This window comes from Chelonia mydas, chromosome 5 (assembly GCF_015237465.2).
Source record: "Chelonia mydas isolate rCheMyd1 chromosome 5, rCheMyd1.pri.v2, whole genome shotgun sequence".
Lineage (NCBI taxonomy): Eukaryota > Metazoa > Chordata > Testudines > Cheloniidae > Chelonia > Chelonia mydas.
Genome location: NC_051245.2, coordinates 79,814,515 through 79,830,770, shown reverse-complemented (window position 1 = coordinate 79,830,770; position 16,256 = coordinate 79,814,515). Strand labels below are relative to the sequence as shown.

At 38.1% G+C, this 16,256-nt stretch overlaps 1 protein-coding gene across 2 annotated transcripts in view; it reads right to left on the bottom strand.

The window, feature by feature from the left end:
- Positions 1-497: 497 nt before the first annotated feature.
- SLC27A6 (solute carrier family 27 member 6) overlaps positions 498-16,256 on the bottom strand; it is a 53,931-nt gene continuing 38,172 nt past the window's right edge. For both annotated transcript variants that reach the window (XM_007056792.4, XM_043547042.1), the window contains 5 exons: positions 10,048-10,138; positions 6,767-6,965; positions 5,851-5,948; positions 3,813-3,943; positions 498-1,871 (listed from right to left, as the gene is read on the bottom strand). In XM_007056792.4, the coding sequence (XP_007056854.1) occupies positions 1,695-1,871; positions 3,813-3,943; positions 5,851-5,948; positions 6,767-6,965; positions 10,048-10,138 (696 nt within the window). In that variant the 3' untranslated portion in view covers positions 498-1,694. The remainder of the gene's footprint in view (positions 1,872-3,812; positions 3,944-5,850; positions 5,949-6,766; positions 6,966-10,047; positions 10,139-16,256) is intronic.

The following is a 16,256-nucleotide window of genomic DNA, read 5'->3' as shown; positions in this document are numbered from 1 at the left end:
TTTCAGGTGGTCTTTGTGCTGCAATCATACTGGATAAAGAGATGTTGTGTCCAATGCTGAATAGCAGCAGCAGCATCACTATATTTTGAACAATGAGGAGTAGAAGACTCAATTTCTGTAAAAGTCTGTAAATATCACATCTGACTGACGGACTAATTGGAGAAATCTGGCATAACAGGAAGGTTCAGGAGAGGAGACGATCTAACCTAATATGTTTTTTAAATCCGCCTCTGTCCTCTGTGAGGCGCATAATGTAACCAATCCCAAAACAAAACTTTGTCATTAATCCTAAATCAGACTGACATAAATACAGTTTATTTTAACTTTTACACTTTATTTTAAAACTCTTAAGAACAGTGTTTTAGCATGTATGTCTAGAATTTTAAAATACCTTCAAATAATAATCCGAATCAGTCATTAAGAAAACAAGGCACCCACTGGTTAATTAAGATGAATCTTTTGAAGAACTAATATTCTTGTTTTATACATTTTTTTTAATGTTCTAAGAACAATTTTTGCCCTCAGCTGGCAATGACTTCCAATCCATTTGTCCTAACTACATCTGAGCAACACTACCCAACAGACCAGGACTATGCACATCAATGCATGGATATTTTTATCCAGTGCCAAAAGTGTGCTAGTTGCTTTACCAGACAGTATACCCTGCCCTCAGGAGTTTACAATCTAAAGAGACAAGGTACAAATGAAGGAAGGGAATAGATTGCAACAAAAAGGCATGCTGCTGAGCAGTGAAGCTACCACACATTTCGTTAGTTCCATGTTTTGTTAAGAGGATTTTTTGGTGTCCAACTCTCTTCTTATTTATATTTTTGATGTTGCTTTGAGGGAGCATTATGATTTGTAGGCTTTAGGCATGTGTGCGTTTAAGATTGGATTATGGAAAACAAGGTCAGGAAGAGGGATGGTTCCCTCATGTATGGAAGTGAATGGAAAAAGCCAGAGAGATCACCATTGCCTTCAACGGCTTTGGACTGGGCCCTTAGAGCAGTAAACTTGCATCTTGCATGTGGACAAGGAATTTAAATATGCTGCAGAAGGTAAGTGGATTAGGAATCAGATGAGGACAGAACCAAGATCCAGATGCCCTGAGGGAAGGAGATAAAAACAATGTATGCTGTATGCCTTCCATGTATTGAAACTAAGCAGCTTAAGTCAATGTTTTCATAGAGCAGGAAAATTATAGTTTGTTGTGTTTTTTTCCCTACCTTTCTTCAGTTCCTTTTTAATTTTAACATTTTATAAATAATCATTAGGCTTTATGAAATTTACAGGAAAACTATTAAGTACAGTAAAATAGATGTTAGTCTCAAGCAACAATACTAACAGTAGTATATTTTTCCAATATAATTTATTTCTGTGTATATTATTATTTTTCTGTAACTATCACTCATTCATGTCTGATATAGAAAATAGGTTCAAGACGTTCATACCCCGAATCACAAAGAAGATACATTTTAAACATGTTTCCTAAGTAATATAAGTATATTTGGTGTTTCAGGAGGTAGAAAATTATTAGTGTTCGGTGACAATCAAAAATTAAAGGTGTAGTGAAACTTCTGAATCCAAAAAGATATGGCTGCAAAATATCAAGAATACAAGCTACATAGAAATATTACTTAGTGCCTTTGTTGCTTCTTACAAAGTAGTTATCAAATCTGTTAATTTAACACTAATTAAAGTTTCAGTTGCCCAGATAAGATCTTGTCATGAAGTTCTTTGGTTAATGGAACATAAGATTTTTTAGAACTGTATAAAAAATAAAGTGGATCAGTGATTGCAGATGGATTAAACCCTTCCCTCACCAACCGAAATTTTTGTTGTTTGAAAGTTCCTGTCATTTCCATTGTTTCCTAGGGGAGAAAGAAAATTATTTAAGGTTAAGTGGAAATATTTAATGCTTTTTCTCTTGTCTGCATGGACACCTACCTTCTTGACTTAAGTGTAAGGTTGGTTTACCCAGTGATGACAAATTTGCAGTCCATCCCTTAAGTAACTGAGGCCCAATCAAAACTAGCGTGAAATTTCCTGCTTATGTTCCAAAACCACAAGGAGCAGAGCAGAATCGTTTCTTGCTGACTGACAGCTCCATGGTGACAACAGTTAACCCTCCCTCCTATTCAATCTGGGTCTTAGCCCTTTTATTGTTGCCTAGGCTGGGCCACATTTCAAGTTTCCTTGTCCCTCTACTAAATATTCTTCTACACACAAACATATATGTCTCTCTAATTTATTCTCTTACTCTCCCTCTTCAGGGACTGAGCCACAGAACCTGCATGCTGGCATGGGGCAAGAGTTTGAAACAAGAGGGAAGAATGTTGCAAACTATATTTTGGACCTTGCAACTGTAGTATCAAATCAAAGGCTTTATAGGAGAGCCCACATTTGACTGAAATAGCCCAGCTTCTTAACTGCTCTGCGTTTGTGAACATTTATAAAGACAAAATTTAGGAAGATGTTCACAAAATACAGACTGTCACAATCAAGAGCCTCTATTTATAATGTAAATGAGCATCTCTAAATTCCCCCAATAAGTTCCCTTACTAATATCCAGAAACGGAAGATGGAAGAGCCATATTGGATCATCCAGTCCAGTGGTTCTCAAACTTTTGTACTCGTGACCCCTTTCACATAGCAAGCCTCTGTGTGCGACCCCCCCTTATAAATTAAAAACACTTTTCTACATATTTTACACAATTATAAATGCTGGAGCCAAAGCGGGGTTTGGGGTCGCGAGCTGTCAGCCTCTACCCCCCCATGTAATAACCTCGTGACCCCCTGAGGGGTCCCAACCCCCAGTTTGAGAAACCCTGATCCAGTCCATACACTTGCTATGCAGGATTGCTCTCTACTAAATACTTTGTAATGTTCTGCCTAGTCTAATTTTTAAAATCACTCCTTCCTGGCAGGGGAAGGGGGGGAGAAGGGGGAGGGAAAAGGGAAGGGTAGGTTAGTCAGAACCTCATATCTGTCCGTCAGGAAATTTTTTCCTCCCTATTTAGCCTGGTTTGCTTTTCTAGTTTCATCCAGCTACTCCTATTTATAACAATACATCATTCCTCTCTCCCCTTGCTATTAACACCCTTCAGAAATTTGTAGCATTACCTCTTGCACCTTTACTGTTGCTTACACAAACTATACACAGTTTGCTCTTAACCTTTCCTCCAGTTTCCTGATAATGTTTATTATGTTCCTTTCAGCTCCCTTCAATTTGTCAAAATCTCTCTGGTAATATGTGCTCAGAATTAAATATACTATTCCAGGTGCAGGAGCATCAGAGCCATATAGAGAAGGTTTGTTAACTCTGCTCCAATACAGGATACCTTGGCATTTTTGTGGCTATGTCACATTGCAAATGCACGTCTAGTTCTCTGTCTACTATCACCCCTTCTCTTTCAGCATTACTTCTTCCCAGCTCTCTCCCTTCCATTAACTATATAGATTTCAGGTTATTTTCCCTAGATGCATTAGGTACCATTTACTAATCTGAATATAATTTGTTATTCTCTGTCCATGTTTCTAATCTCTGTAAATCTCTTTGTATTATCTCCGTCCTCACAGCTGTACATGACTCCTCCCAGTTTAGCATAATGTGTAAATTCCATTACTGTGCTGTATAATTTCCCCTTTTAAATCATAAATGAAGATGGTAAATAGGACTGGTCATACTGTCAATCTGTGCAATACACTATCAGATACCTTCCCTTCAACCCACCATATTGCCTTTTATGATCTTTGTCAGTGTTCTGTTCACATGTGATATTTGTGTGTCCTGCACAATAAATGTAAATTACCTGGAGTCTTAAAAATAGTGGGCAAGCATAGCCTGGTAGATATGTCACAACTTGTTCATACATTTGTTCTAAATCTAATGACTTATTGGGCTTCAAAGTAACAGAGACCATTCCCACTTTTCCTTCATGATCTGTGAAAAAAAGTTTAAAATTAGTTATATGCTACATAATCTGGAAATTTTCAATCTTAGTGTAACCTGACTTTAAAAACCATATATTAATATACTGAAAATTTGTCTGATTAAGAATGTAATATTTATGTTTCAATCAAACGATAAAATATACACGTGAACACACAAAATGACAAAAGCTTTACTGGAATAAATGTGGAATGACTACATTACTCTTATGTACCAGAACCATAAGTGAGTTATGTAGGCAGTCTCAAATGAATTCCTTACCATCACCTTCCTTCATAACCATATCGTATATTTTGTCACAAATTTTATAGGGGAAATTATTATAGGAATGTCTGAGAATAACTTAAGTACTGGCAAAAAGAAAAGTTATAACTAGATAGCTTAGGTTTCTAGAACTATCTGTAATATTTTTTCTGTTTAGGATGACTGCATTACTTATTAGCAAGGCTACAATTTAGTCATGGAGGTCATGGAATCCATGACTTCCAGTGACCTCTGTGACTTCAATCCGCCGCCTGTGGGGGGCAGGGAGCTGCAGGGTACCCCTGCTGCCTCTAAGGGCAGCACGGGTACCCCACAGCTCCCTGCTCCCATGAGAGGCAGGCGCACCCCACAGTTCCTGGCCACCATGGGCAATGGGGGGACCCCCCAGAGCTGCAGGCAGCAGGAGTACCCAATGCCCCCCTCCTGCTGCAAGCAGCTCTTACCCCCTGCACAGCTGCCCCACTTCAAGCAGTGCTAGGACCCGCAGCTCCCCATTTTGTCCCAGATATTTTTAATAAAAGTCAGGGATAGGTCAAGGCTTCCTTGAATTTTTCTTTTGGCCATGACCTGTCCGTAACTTATTAAAAATATCTGTGATAAAATCTTAGCCTTATTATCCACTCACAGGTTATGCAAACTATTCCAGATGAGTGCCTCTGCCACTCTGCAGTAAAGCAGCCACCCTAAACTCATAACAATAAACCTTTTTATATCACTTTGCAATTATGTAGTCTCTTACTTTTAATACACAGAGGGCGGCTGCCATTAAAAATTCAGTATTTGCCAAAAGTTGTCCCACAGTGGCATGTGAGATATTGCAATTATTCCTTTTTTTAAAAATTAGGTAAAAATTATACTATTTGTTGGCCAATGTTGAACATACAATGGAGACCACTGTAGACAGAGTAGTCCTGATTCTCAGTTACAGTAATGCTCCTTTACATTGCTCTTTCAGGGTAAAAGGGCTTTAAAGTGCGAGTAAATTAAACTTGCACCTACTTTCAAACCTCTTTAACCTCCCAGTGGGGTGTAAAGAGGCTGTAGCATGAATGGAAATCAGGCCCAGACTATTTTCGGCAAACTTTTTTTTTGTTTATTATCATCATACTGTTTTACATATTTCATTCATTTCTTTTTAGGTTCCCAGGGAAATTCTCCCTCAGCGCTAGTTTACTGGACTGCGTTAAAAGATGAAAGCAAACTAGCTCAAATGCTTAGTTTAATGTGACTTTTTTTTTAATTTAAGTGGTTAAAAGTTCTTTGCTTCCTCACTCTGTTGAAATGTTTCTATTGTTCCATACAAATGTTTGGGTTTCCCAGATGCCATATTAATGATGCTCAGAGGATTAATTCAAGTTATGTAGTAGTCTCAAATTCATGGCAAAATAACCTTTTTAACAATACAACATCAAGTTGTCTCTCTTATATTCCACATACATCAAAGTACAGGGTTAAATGGCTGATCCACAATCTTTTGTTATCTGAGCTATTCTTAAGAGCTTTTTAGAGAGCTGAATATTAAATAGCCAAGTTAATTAAAAGTGATTGTTTAACTTTGTAAAGCAAAACATAAAAGTTATGAGGAATAGAATCATGAATTTAATGAAAAACCTCTAGAAATAAAAGGTTCTTACCTGGCACAGGAACACCATATACATTGGCTTCCTGTATGAAGTCCAACATACCAATGACATCAGAAACTTCAGTAGTTGCAACATTCTCTCCTTTCCATCTAAATGGAGTCGGGAGTGGAAAACAAAACACTGTACCCTCATGAAAACATATGGGCATATTGTACTCCTGATGGATGGTATGAGCTCTTTGGGGGAAGGTAACATTAATATTATTGTTAATAATAAAATAATAATAATAATTTATCTTATTATTGTGCCTAGTAGCCACAGTCATAGGCCTTGACTCCATTGTGTTTGTACAGGACCTAGCACAGTGGGGTCATGATCCAAGATTGGGGCTCCTAGGCACTATAATAATACAAATTAATAATAGTAATATTACCTTTTATAGGAATTATGAGTACATTGGACTAAATATACCCTACATTTGTTCTAGCATGTCCAGTTAATGTGATGCTCTGATCACCATAAGAGTAAGCTTTGCTAAAACAGCTGCATTTAAAAATAAATAAATAAATAATAAATGAAAACAAGTAAATCCTATACTAATCTGAAATAAATTATTTTCAACATTTATATCCAGCTAAATCTACCAAATGTAGACATCTATTTTGTTTGATACATTTCCCCACTTCTCTACTTCAGTGTGCCAAGTCTCCTTGCCCAGCAACAAAGACACCACTTGCTAGAATGCTCATGAGAAGGATCATGAGGGACGTTGAATGAAAACCTGCCACAAAATGAAGTTAGGTATGGTTGCGTGCTGCTCACAAAATTAAACACTAGCACTGTTATATACTTCAAGAATGGATATGAACCAGAGACACTTGGGAGAGAGGAGAGGAGCAAAACAGGTCAAGCAATATTATCCTATCCCATGCACCAATGCTTTTTAATAAGGACATAGTGATTGTACCTGTAGGTATCCCCGATCCTATCCAAAAAGTAAAGAAAATTCTCTTGGTCTTGAACCATCAGATCCCCTGTATTGAAATAAATGTCTCCCTTCTTAAACACCTCGCAGAGTAATTTCTTTTCTGTATGTTTCTTATTCCCAGCATAACCAAAGAAGGGATTCTTTGCATTCACTTTGGAAATGAGAAGACCAGCCTCACCTACAGAGAAAAGTTAAGGTGAATAATGATGTAAGATATCACAGAATAGTTCATGTTAATGTTTACATTAATGTTAATTGACTACATATCCTACATTTACAATATTAAGATACTAGATACCCAACCTGACATGGTGGAATTAGCCTATGAGACCAACAAACAATAGTGTGTCTTCTGCTCTACTGCCTTGCATCTTCTGTAGTCCTTTGCAGTTGTCCAAGATGCATATAAACTGCTGCCAAATAGGAAAGATAGTGTTTTACATTACATAAGACCATAAGAATGGCAATACTGGATCAGAACAATGGTCATCTAGCCCAGTATCCTGTCTTCCGACAGTGGCCAATGCCAGGTGCTTCAGAGGGAATGAACAGAACAGTTAATCAGGTGATCCGTCCCCTGTTGCCCATTCCCAGCTTCTGGCAAACAGAGGCTAGGGACACTTCCGAGCATGATTTTGCACCCCTGTCCATCCTGGCTAATAGCCTTTGATAGACTTATCCTCCATGGACTTATCTAGTTCTTTTTTGAACTCTGTTACAGTCTTGGCTTTCACAACATCCTCTGGCGAAGAGTTCACACAATGCACAGTCAACCTGTGGAAGAAATACTTCCTTTTGTTCGTTTTAAACCTCCTGCCTGTTAATTTAATTTGGTGGCCCCCTAGTTCTTGTGTTATGAGGAAGAGTAAATAACACTTTCTTATTTACTTTCTCCACACCAGTCATGATTTTATAGACCTCTATCATATTTCCCCCCCTTAGTCATCTCTTTTCCAAGCTGAAAAGTCCCAGTCTGCTTAATCTCTCCTCATATGGAAGCTTTTCCACACCCCTAATCATTTTTGTTTACCTTTTCCAATTCCAATATATCTTTTTAGAGATGGGTTGACCAGATCTGCACGCAGAATTCAAGATGTGGGCATACCATAGATTTATATAGAGACAATATGGTATTTTCTGTGTTATCATCAACCCCTTTCCTAATGATTCCCAACATTCCGTTTGCTTTTTTGACTGCTGCTGGACGTTGAGTGGATGTTTTCAGAGAATTATGCACAATGACTCCAAGATCTCTTTCTTGAGTGGTAGCAGTTAATTTAGACCCCATCATTTTATATCTATAGTTGGGATTATGTTTTCCAATGTGCATTACTTTGCATTTATCAACACTGAATTTAATCTGCCATTTTGTTGCCCAGTCACCCAGTTTTTGTGAGATCCGTTTGAAACTCTTCGCAGTCTGCTTGGGACTTAACTATCTTGAGTAGTTTTCTATCATCTGCAAGTTTTGCCACCTGACTGTTTGCCCCCTTTTCCAGGTCATTTATGAATATGGTGAACAGCACTGGCACCAGCCAGACCCCTGGTGGACACCACTATTTACCTCTGTCCATTCTGAAAACTGACCATTTATTCCTACCCTTTGTTTTGTATATTTTAACCAGTTACTGATCCAGAGAGGACCTTCCCTCTTATCCCCATTAATTGTTTACAGGATAAATACCACTACACAAGATGCAAGGCAGTGGAGGATCAGGCCCTGCTCTGTTTTAGAATTATCACTTACTAAAGTGCACCTGCCAAGAAAGATTAGATCTCACATTTCTTAGTGAATTATAATTGTCAGCATTAGTTTCCTTTTAATACTCAAAATAAAGTACCCAAGATTTGCAAAAAATGTATGTCTAAAGCTAGGTATTAAATCCATATTTAAATAGCCTGATTTTCAAGAGTACTGAGCTCCGCAGCAGTTTCCATTGAAGCCAGAAAAGTGGATTATATTTATACAGAATCAGTTTTCTTTCTTTGCCAATTAACTTATAAAAGTTAACCAAATCTATTTTCAGAAAACAACAGACAAGTTAGGAGAGGAGGAAATAAGTCTGCTTGTTGCAAATAGAATGCATGGGTAGAATACTTCTATGGACTACTAGTTCGAAACACAAAGTATACAGCGCATTCCTGGAATGGTTGGTTGTGTCCCTGAGCATTCAAGGGTTACCCATACACACAAGTTTTAATTGTAGGGTCTCACATTTATTAAAGCATTTTCTGAACAGTAAAACCAGAGGGTTACATTGTTCTAGCAGAGAAAAGTACTCCAATAAAAAATATACCCAAAAGGGATAGAAAACATTACAAGGAGTTTAGGACCAAATCCTGGAGAAAGCATAAAAAGACTACATAACAGGGTTTTGCCTCGCTTTTCTTAGATTCATAAAGTTTAAGGCCAGAAGGTACTAATAGAGCATCTACTCTAACCTCTTTTATATCATAGACCATTAATTTTACCCAGTTACCCCTGTATTGAGTCCTATAACTTTTGTTTGGTTAACACATAACTTCCGGAAAGGTACTCTCCTTATACATGTATCAGGTAGTCTCTAAATCTTTCTGATAAGCTAAACAGAATGAGCTCTTTTAGTCTTTCACAGTAAGGCATTTTTTCCAGCCCTCTAATTATTTTTTGTATCTTCTCCAATTTTACAATATGCTTTTTAAAATATGGAAATCTGAACTGTATACAGTATCTGTCTCATCAATCACTTATACAGAGGTAAAAATCATCTCCCTAAACCTACTCATTGCTCCCCTACTTATATAGTCAAGGATTGCATTAGCTGTTTTTGCCACAGCATCGCACTGAGAGCTCACATGGAGTTGCTTGTCCACTGTGAATCCTAATATCTTTTCAGAACCACTATTTTCCAGGATACAGTTAGAACTTGTCAAAACTCAGAATTTCATTGTCTGGAAAATTCTGACACTTAAAAAGGTTTTCATTCTGATAAATTTTGAAATTTCAAGCAGAAAAGAAAGTCCATCTTTTCCCTATTCGTGCTTTTGTCCTTAGGCAGTCTACCATTAAACAGATTGTGCTTCTAAAGCCTCACATGTTTAAAAATGTACCACCTCAGGTCATTAAACCTACTGATTTTGTAGGCAGATTGTTATAGGTTATTATTAGCTGATGTTGGTGTTTTATCACTTGTAACACAACAATACAGTTCATTTAAAAAAATAAAAACACCTGCAAGTTATTTATAGGGTGGACATATCCTGTTATAATGAATGCTTACCTTTCTTAACCTTCTCACACCAACCATGCCTATTTCTAATCGGTTCATCTTTTTTAAAATCATACTTGATTAAGTCAAAAGGGAAAAAAAGCTGAAAAGAGAAGAGAACAGATGGACCATCACTTATTTATAAACACAGCGACATCTGGTGGCAGCAGAAGTAAGCAATGAAACAATTTTATATATAGCATTCAAATCTTTTTTACCTAAATGTAGAATCCAGTTTTACGTAAATACAAAGTGCACAAGATAAACTTACACTATTCACTGAAGAAAAGCAACATCTGATTTTAATAACTCTGTAACGTTAAAAATATCTCTAGAACACATATGTAATCTCACTTATTTCCATACAGCATCCTGTGGTACAACTGTGGCCCCTATATACCATTGGAGCAGTGTACCAGAATCAGCATCAGGATGTCATAATAACAGAATCAGATCTGCAACTTTAGCTATAGTATTTGATAGTGGTGCCTGCTACAAAAACTACTCCTAGAACCAGATCCTTAGCTGGTGTAAATGACTGTAGCTCCATTTATTTCACTGGAGTTATGCCAATTTATTCCAGATGAGGCTCTGGCCCACAGTTTTTAGCATTGCTTGCTCGTGAGAATGCTTGAAGTTGTAGATTGTGGAAGTATCGTCAAGAGCAGATTAAAATGTCAGAAAAGGACTGTAGATGAACCAAAAGCAGCACTCGTTAGGACCCTAAAAACTTTCACGCTCACTCAGCACTACGGTATGGCTCTTAGGAAAAGCCTCATTTTGGTAAAGCTGCACTACCTGAACAAGAAGACTGGGAGCATTCTACTTCCCTAAACGTCAACAGGGAAGGGAGCATTTCCACTACTATACTTCTTTATGGACTGCAGCCTTCTCCCTGCTGGGCACCAGTCCTGTTCAGTCGGCCTCACATCCTCCTTTTGGGTACTGTCCACTCCTGAGAGCATAGGGACAGAAGTTTCTATACTCCCCCAATCACAGACATTGCTATTCTGATTGACCCCTACATGGACTGCACACCAGAGTTGAAGCTAGGGTGAAAGGTTCTTGGGACCTCGTGCATAAGACTAGACAGAATCTGGCCCTGGCTGCAGGACTGGGCCCCATATTCTTCCCAACATTAAAAACCCAGGTACGTTGTTTTCCACTAAATACTCAGGACCTGATTCTCATTTACACTAAGGGCTTGTTTTCACATATTGTGCTAGAGCTGCACCAGTGCAACTGCACCACTGTAGCACTTTAGTAAAGATGCTCCTTTGTCAATGATTAATCCACCTCCCCAAAGGCTGTAGCTATGTCAGCAGGAGAAGCTCTCTCATCAATACAGCACTGTCTACACGGGGAGTTAGGTTGGTATAGCTATGTCGCTCAAGGGTGCGGATTTTTCACACCCCCTGGACAACAGATATACCAATATAGATTTGTTGTGTAGACCTGGCTTAAGGGCCCTTTGCAAGTAGCGTAAAGTGGTTTTCATGAAAATGATAACTTGACCCAGAGTCTTTGTCATCATATGGACAGGGTGCATTTCTTATCAGATATTCACTTATCTTTCTGTGCATTCAATTAGCCTGCCTCCTTACTCTCCTCATCTTCTTTCTCCTAAAGAAGTGCATCAGTAGTTCTTGTAAAAGTAGGACTAACAAAGGATTTCTGGAAATCTTTGCAGAAGAAGTACTGACAGGACCAGTGTGGGAGAAACTAATTGCAAATATATATTTTAAATCACACAGCACTTTTTTTCACCAGCAAGAAGTACAATGTAATTAGGGAAATGGGATTAGGAAGATGTCTTATGTAATGGATAAGATGCTAAAACATAAAATGCTCATTTGACTTCAGTTAATTTGACTGAATAGTATAATGATTTTATCATCCCTTAACCTGATCACACCACTATTCATTTTGTTGTCACTGATGCCTGATTTTTTATAGCAACCACTAATTAGCACAGGGGACAATTTAGAAAGAATCAAGTCTGTGGTGGTTGGATGCTGGATTAGTGAATGCAGCTACACATTGTGCACACCTTTTGTAATATGAAATTGAATGAGACTGGAACTTTACTTTTTGAATTAGATATATTGAAAATGCTTTATAATGTAAAGGGATAGATTTTGGTAGCAAAGCAACTGACTGCATATGAGAATTCAACTGTCATTAGGCACTCAAGTACAACCTTGTTTGAGCAAATCTGTTTCACTGACAGAGGAAATGTTGAGATTACCTGATTTCCCTGACCAAAGATGCATCTTTGCATCCAAAATGCATCTTTGGATCTCACTACGACCCAGAGCAAAAGAACCTTTGTTTAAACACCTGGTCTAAAGAAGAGTACCTCTAACAGTGCACTACTGTGTATCAGCCCAAGGATCTAAAGACGGGACACATGAACTGAGATTTACTGAACCTACTCATCAGCATCTGTAATACTGTAAACCTGTCTACGTGCAAGCTGCTTTCCTTCTGCATTAAAGTTTGTGAATTGGAGTCACCGTGGCAAAGCAGGTGGTGCTGCATCATACTGCTGCGGGTACAGACCTAAATTTGTTTCATCTTGGCTATTTCAAATTATGGGGAAAGAAGGGCTGTAGACAAACATTACTGTATTATTCTACACAGTGTAATGCAGTGGATCATTCATCTAATTTAACTGTTTTACTGGATAAATAAATATTATACAACACATGAACCTTTCAACCAGATAAACTGCAATCTGACCATACTTTGTATCAGCACTGCCCTGTGATTATGTTGCTCTGATATTATTTAGCTATTTAAAGTACTTATATGGCCAAATTACCATAGTATCTGAGCACCTCACAATCTTTAATGCATTTATCTTCACAATATCCCTGTGAGGTAGGGAAGTGCTATTATCCCCATCTATAAAACGGGTGATCTGAGGCACAGAGAGGCCAAGTGACTTGCCCACAGTCACACAGAAAGCATGGGGCAAAGCAAGATACTGAACCTGGGTCTTCTAGGTGCTAAGCTAATACCCTAACTACAGGACCATCTTTTTTTCTAGCTAACAGTATCCTCATAATGTCACACCGTTGCCTTTTCGAATACAATATTTCAATTCAAATACGTTTTTAAAATTGTTTAAAAATTATTATATTTTAAACTCACAATGGACCAGTAAAAATATGTATCAGCTTTTGCCTTTGGTTTGGTTTGTCAGCTGGAAATTTTACAGGAAATCTACTGTTGAATACCCTGGTAGATGTTTATAAAACAAACTGCTATATTTATACACTTGTCTACACAGGGAAATAGCCCAGAATAGCTGTTCCACATGAGTTCCCAATGTGAATACTTGTTCCTTACTAAGGCTGCATCTCCACTATGAGCTAGGGGTGTGATTCCCAGCTCACTTACACATACTCGTGCTAGGTCGAAGAGAGTTAGTGCGAGTATAAATAGTACTAAAATAGTAGCCATGATAGCACAGGGAGCATCAGCAGAGGCACAACTTAGCCATGCCAAGTACAAGCCCACCTGAAACGGGTAGCTAAGCTGTGCCACCGCTGCCTGTGCTACCAGGGCTACAGCATTATTTATATTCATGCTAGCTTGATGAATGTGTGTACCTGCGTTGAGAATCACACTTCTGTCTCTCTCAGTGTAGACACAGCCTAAACTGTGCTTTCATTTGGTTTAGGTTAATCCACTTTGTGTGGAGTAAGTGTGTCCACATGGGGAACTAGTGCAGAATAGCTATTGTATTTTTAGTTCACACCCTCATTTTATTTTGCAATAGCTTTCCTTTGTATACAAGCCTTAAGATTCAGGATCCACCATCCAAACAAATTCAAAGACTTAACTAATTTTCTTCCCTAGCACAATTGCCCCTCTCTCTTCCCTGCAGACTGTAGTTTAACCACCGGGCAGCGAAGCTTTCAATGAACCGGAGCAACGGAGCCGTGTGAAGTACTTCCACTGGCAGGGGAGCAGCATGCACACAGGGCTTGTTATTCTGGTTGCTTTCTGCCTAGCTGTGGAACTGGTGACTGGGGAACCCTCCAGCTGACCCTGCAGTCCTTGTGCATTGCTATCACTGGCAGTTTTGCCTCCAGGATTGGGGTCCTATAATATCACTGAATTTAGGTATGCATCCGATGAAGTGAGCTGTAGCTCACGAAAGCTTATGCTCAAATAAATTGGTTAGTCTCTAAGGTGTCACAAGTCCTCCTTTTCTTTATACATTAACTATGTTTCATAACTACAAGGCCTTATCTATGATGAACTCTGAACCATGTATGAAAACAGAGTTTGAACACTATTTAACCCTGCTTGGGCTAAATTGTTTCTCTTCGTGATTTGGCTAGCCAGTGACAGGACCAACTATTTAAAAAAAAAAAAAAAAAAAAAAAAAAAAAGCCTGGCAAAGAACATATTTGGTACTAACCCAGAAAATACTGGTACAGTAAGATATTTTGGAATATAGTGGCAGTATTAGACCATGCTTGTCAAAAGCTATGTGAATAACCTCACTGTTAAAAGAGCAGCCGTGGTACTAATTTTCAGATATGTTTTAATCTTTGCTGAACAGGCAAAGATCATAGAAGCTTCTAGTAACACTGTTGATAAACGCATTAAGCATTTGTGCTGTTAATATTGATTTCCAGAGGCTTATAAATATCTGCTTCAGCTAAAACTTGACATGAAGTTTTCTTGTCATGTTAAAAAGTACCTGTTCTGTTATTTTAAATTTTAAGATTACAAACAAAAAACAAACTCCACTAGAATTGGGTCAGTTCTGAAATAATTTGTTCTGTGAAAGAAAGGCAATAAGCCTCAACAAAATGCTACAATGTTTTTTGATTGATTGCCACAGTCAAGCTTTCCATCAGATAAAAAGGTTAATTATTAATTTAGCACCTGATTCTGTCATCTATTCTCATGTAGAGTAGTGCCTTATCATGCAAGCAGTCCTACTGATTTCTAGGAGAACAACAAAACAAGGTATTACACAGAATGATTCCTGGAGAAAGATTCAGGCCTTTACAATTTTTTTTTTAAACTAAAACACTGGCAAAAAAAATGTTACATGCAAAGTTCTGAATACAAATTTTTTAGAAGCTGATTTTTAGGTAGATAGTATTTGTACTCCCTGTTACCACTTTTTATGACGTATGAGTTCTCTTTCCCCTCACTCCTGTTGCATTTTCTCTCTTGTAGCCTGGGGTACATTTTAAGGGTAATGTGGAGTGTCTTTTCCATGCATCTTTGATCAATATTAATGGGAGTCTCATGCCTAACTCCTTATGCATCACACAAAACATATATGCATAAAAGGTCTGAAGCTGCTGTGTGCATTCCTGTTCAGAGGCTTCTGCAAATTTTGTTTCCTTAGCAGATATAGGCTCCCATTTTCTACTGCATTAATTCTATTCACATGAGACATATAGACATCCTTGTTTTTGAAAAATCTGTTTATACAGATGGACTGAGTAACTGTGCCTTCAAACATATCAACAGGACCCATTGTACCTAGAGATTACACAGTACAAATAAACTAAATTATTCCTAGACAAGAACACCACTTTCCAGTTAGCATCTCACATCCAGTGGCTCTTTGGATACATGACACATTACTACAGCATTCACCCTTTTCTTCACACAACTGAAAATATAATAAAATATGATTTGGCTGACAGAAGATCATCACTATCAATATTAATTCACTTACTTCTGTCTTCTCACTAGCTTTTCTGGTTGCTAGCATTGTATCTTTCGCATCACCTATAATTTGGCAAGTGGAACATCAATCACACATTAGTCTTTGCCTCCTTGCTTTAGGGGAAGGCAGTTAGTGACAGAAAATTCGCTTTCGTTATCTTGGGAGCCTGTACCAGTCTTGCCAGCTTTAGCATCTGCTGTCTCATCTATCTGTATTTAATCTTTAGATACTGTTCCACATTCATCACCTCAACATACAAATATAGGAACTGCCATACTGAATCAGACTGGTGAACCATATAGTTCTGTATACTGCCTGACAATGGCCAGTACCAGCTGCATCAGAAGAAGATGCAGGGAAACCTACCGTGGACAACTATGAGATAATGTGTCCATAGGGGATATGTTTTCCTATTTCTCCCTCTATCCCCACAAAGTGGCTGGTTTATGCTTGCAACCATGAGGCTTTATATCCTATTGTGATGGGGTGTGCAAACCCCACACAAGGCAAG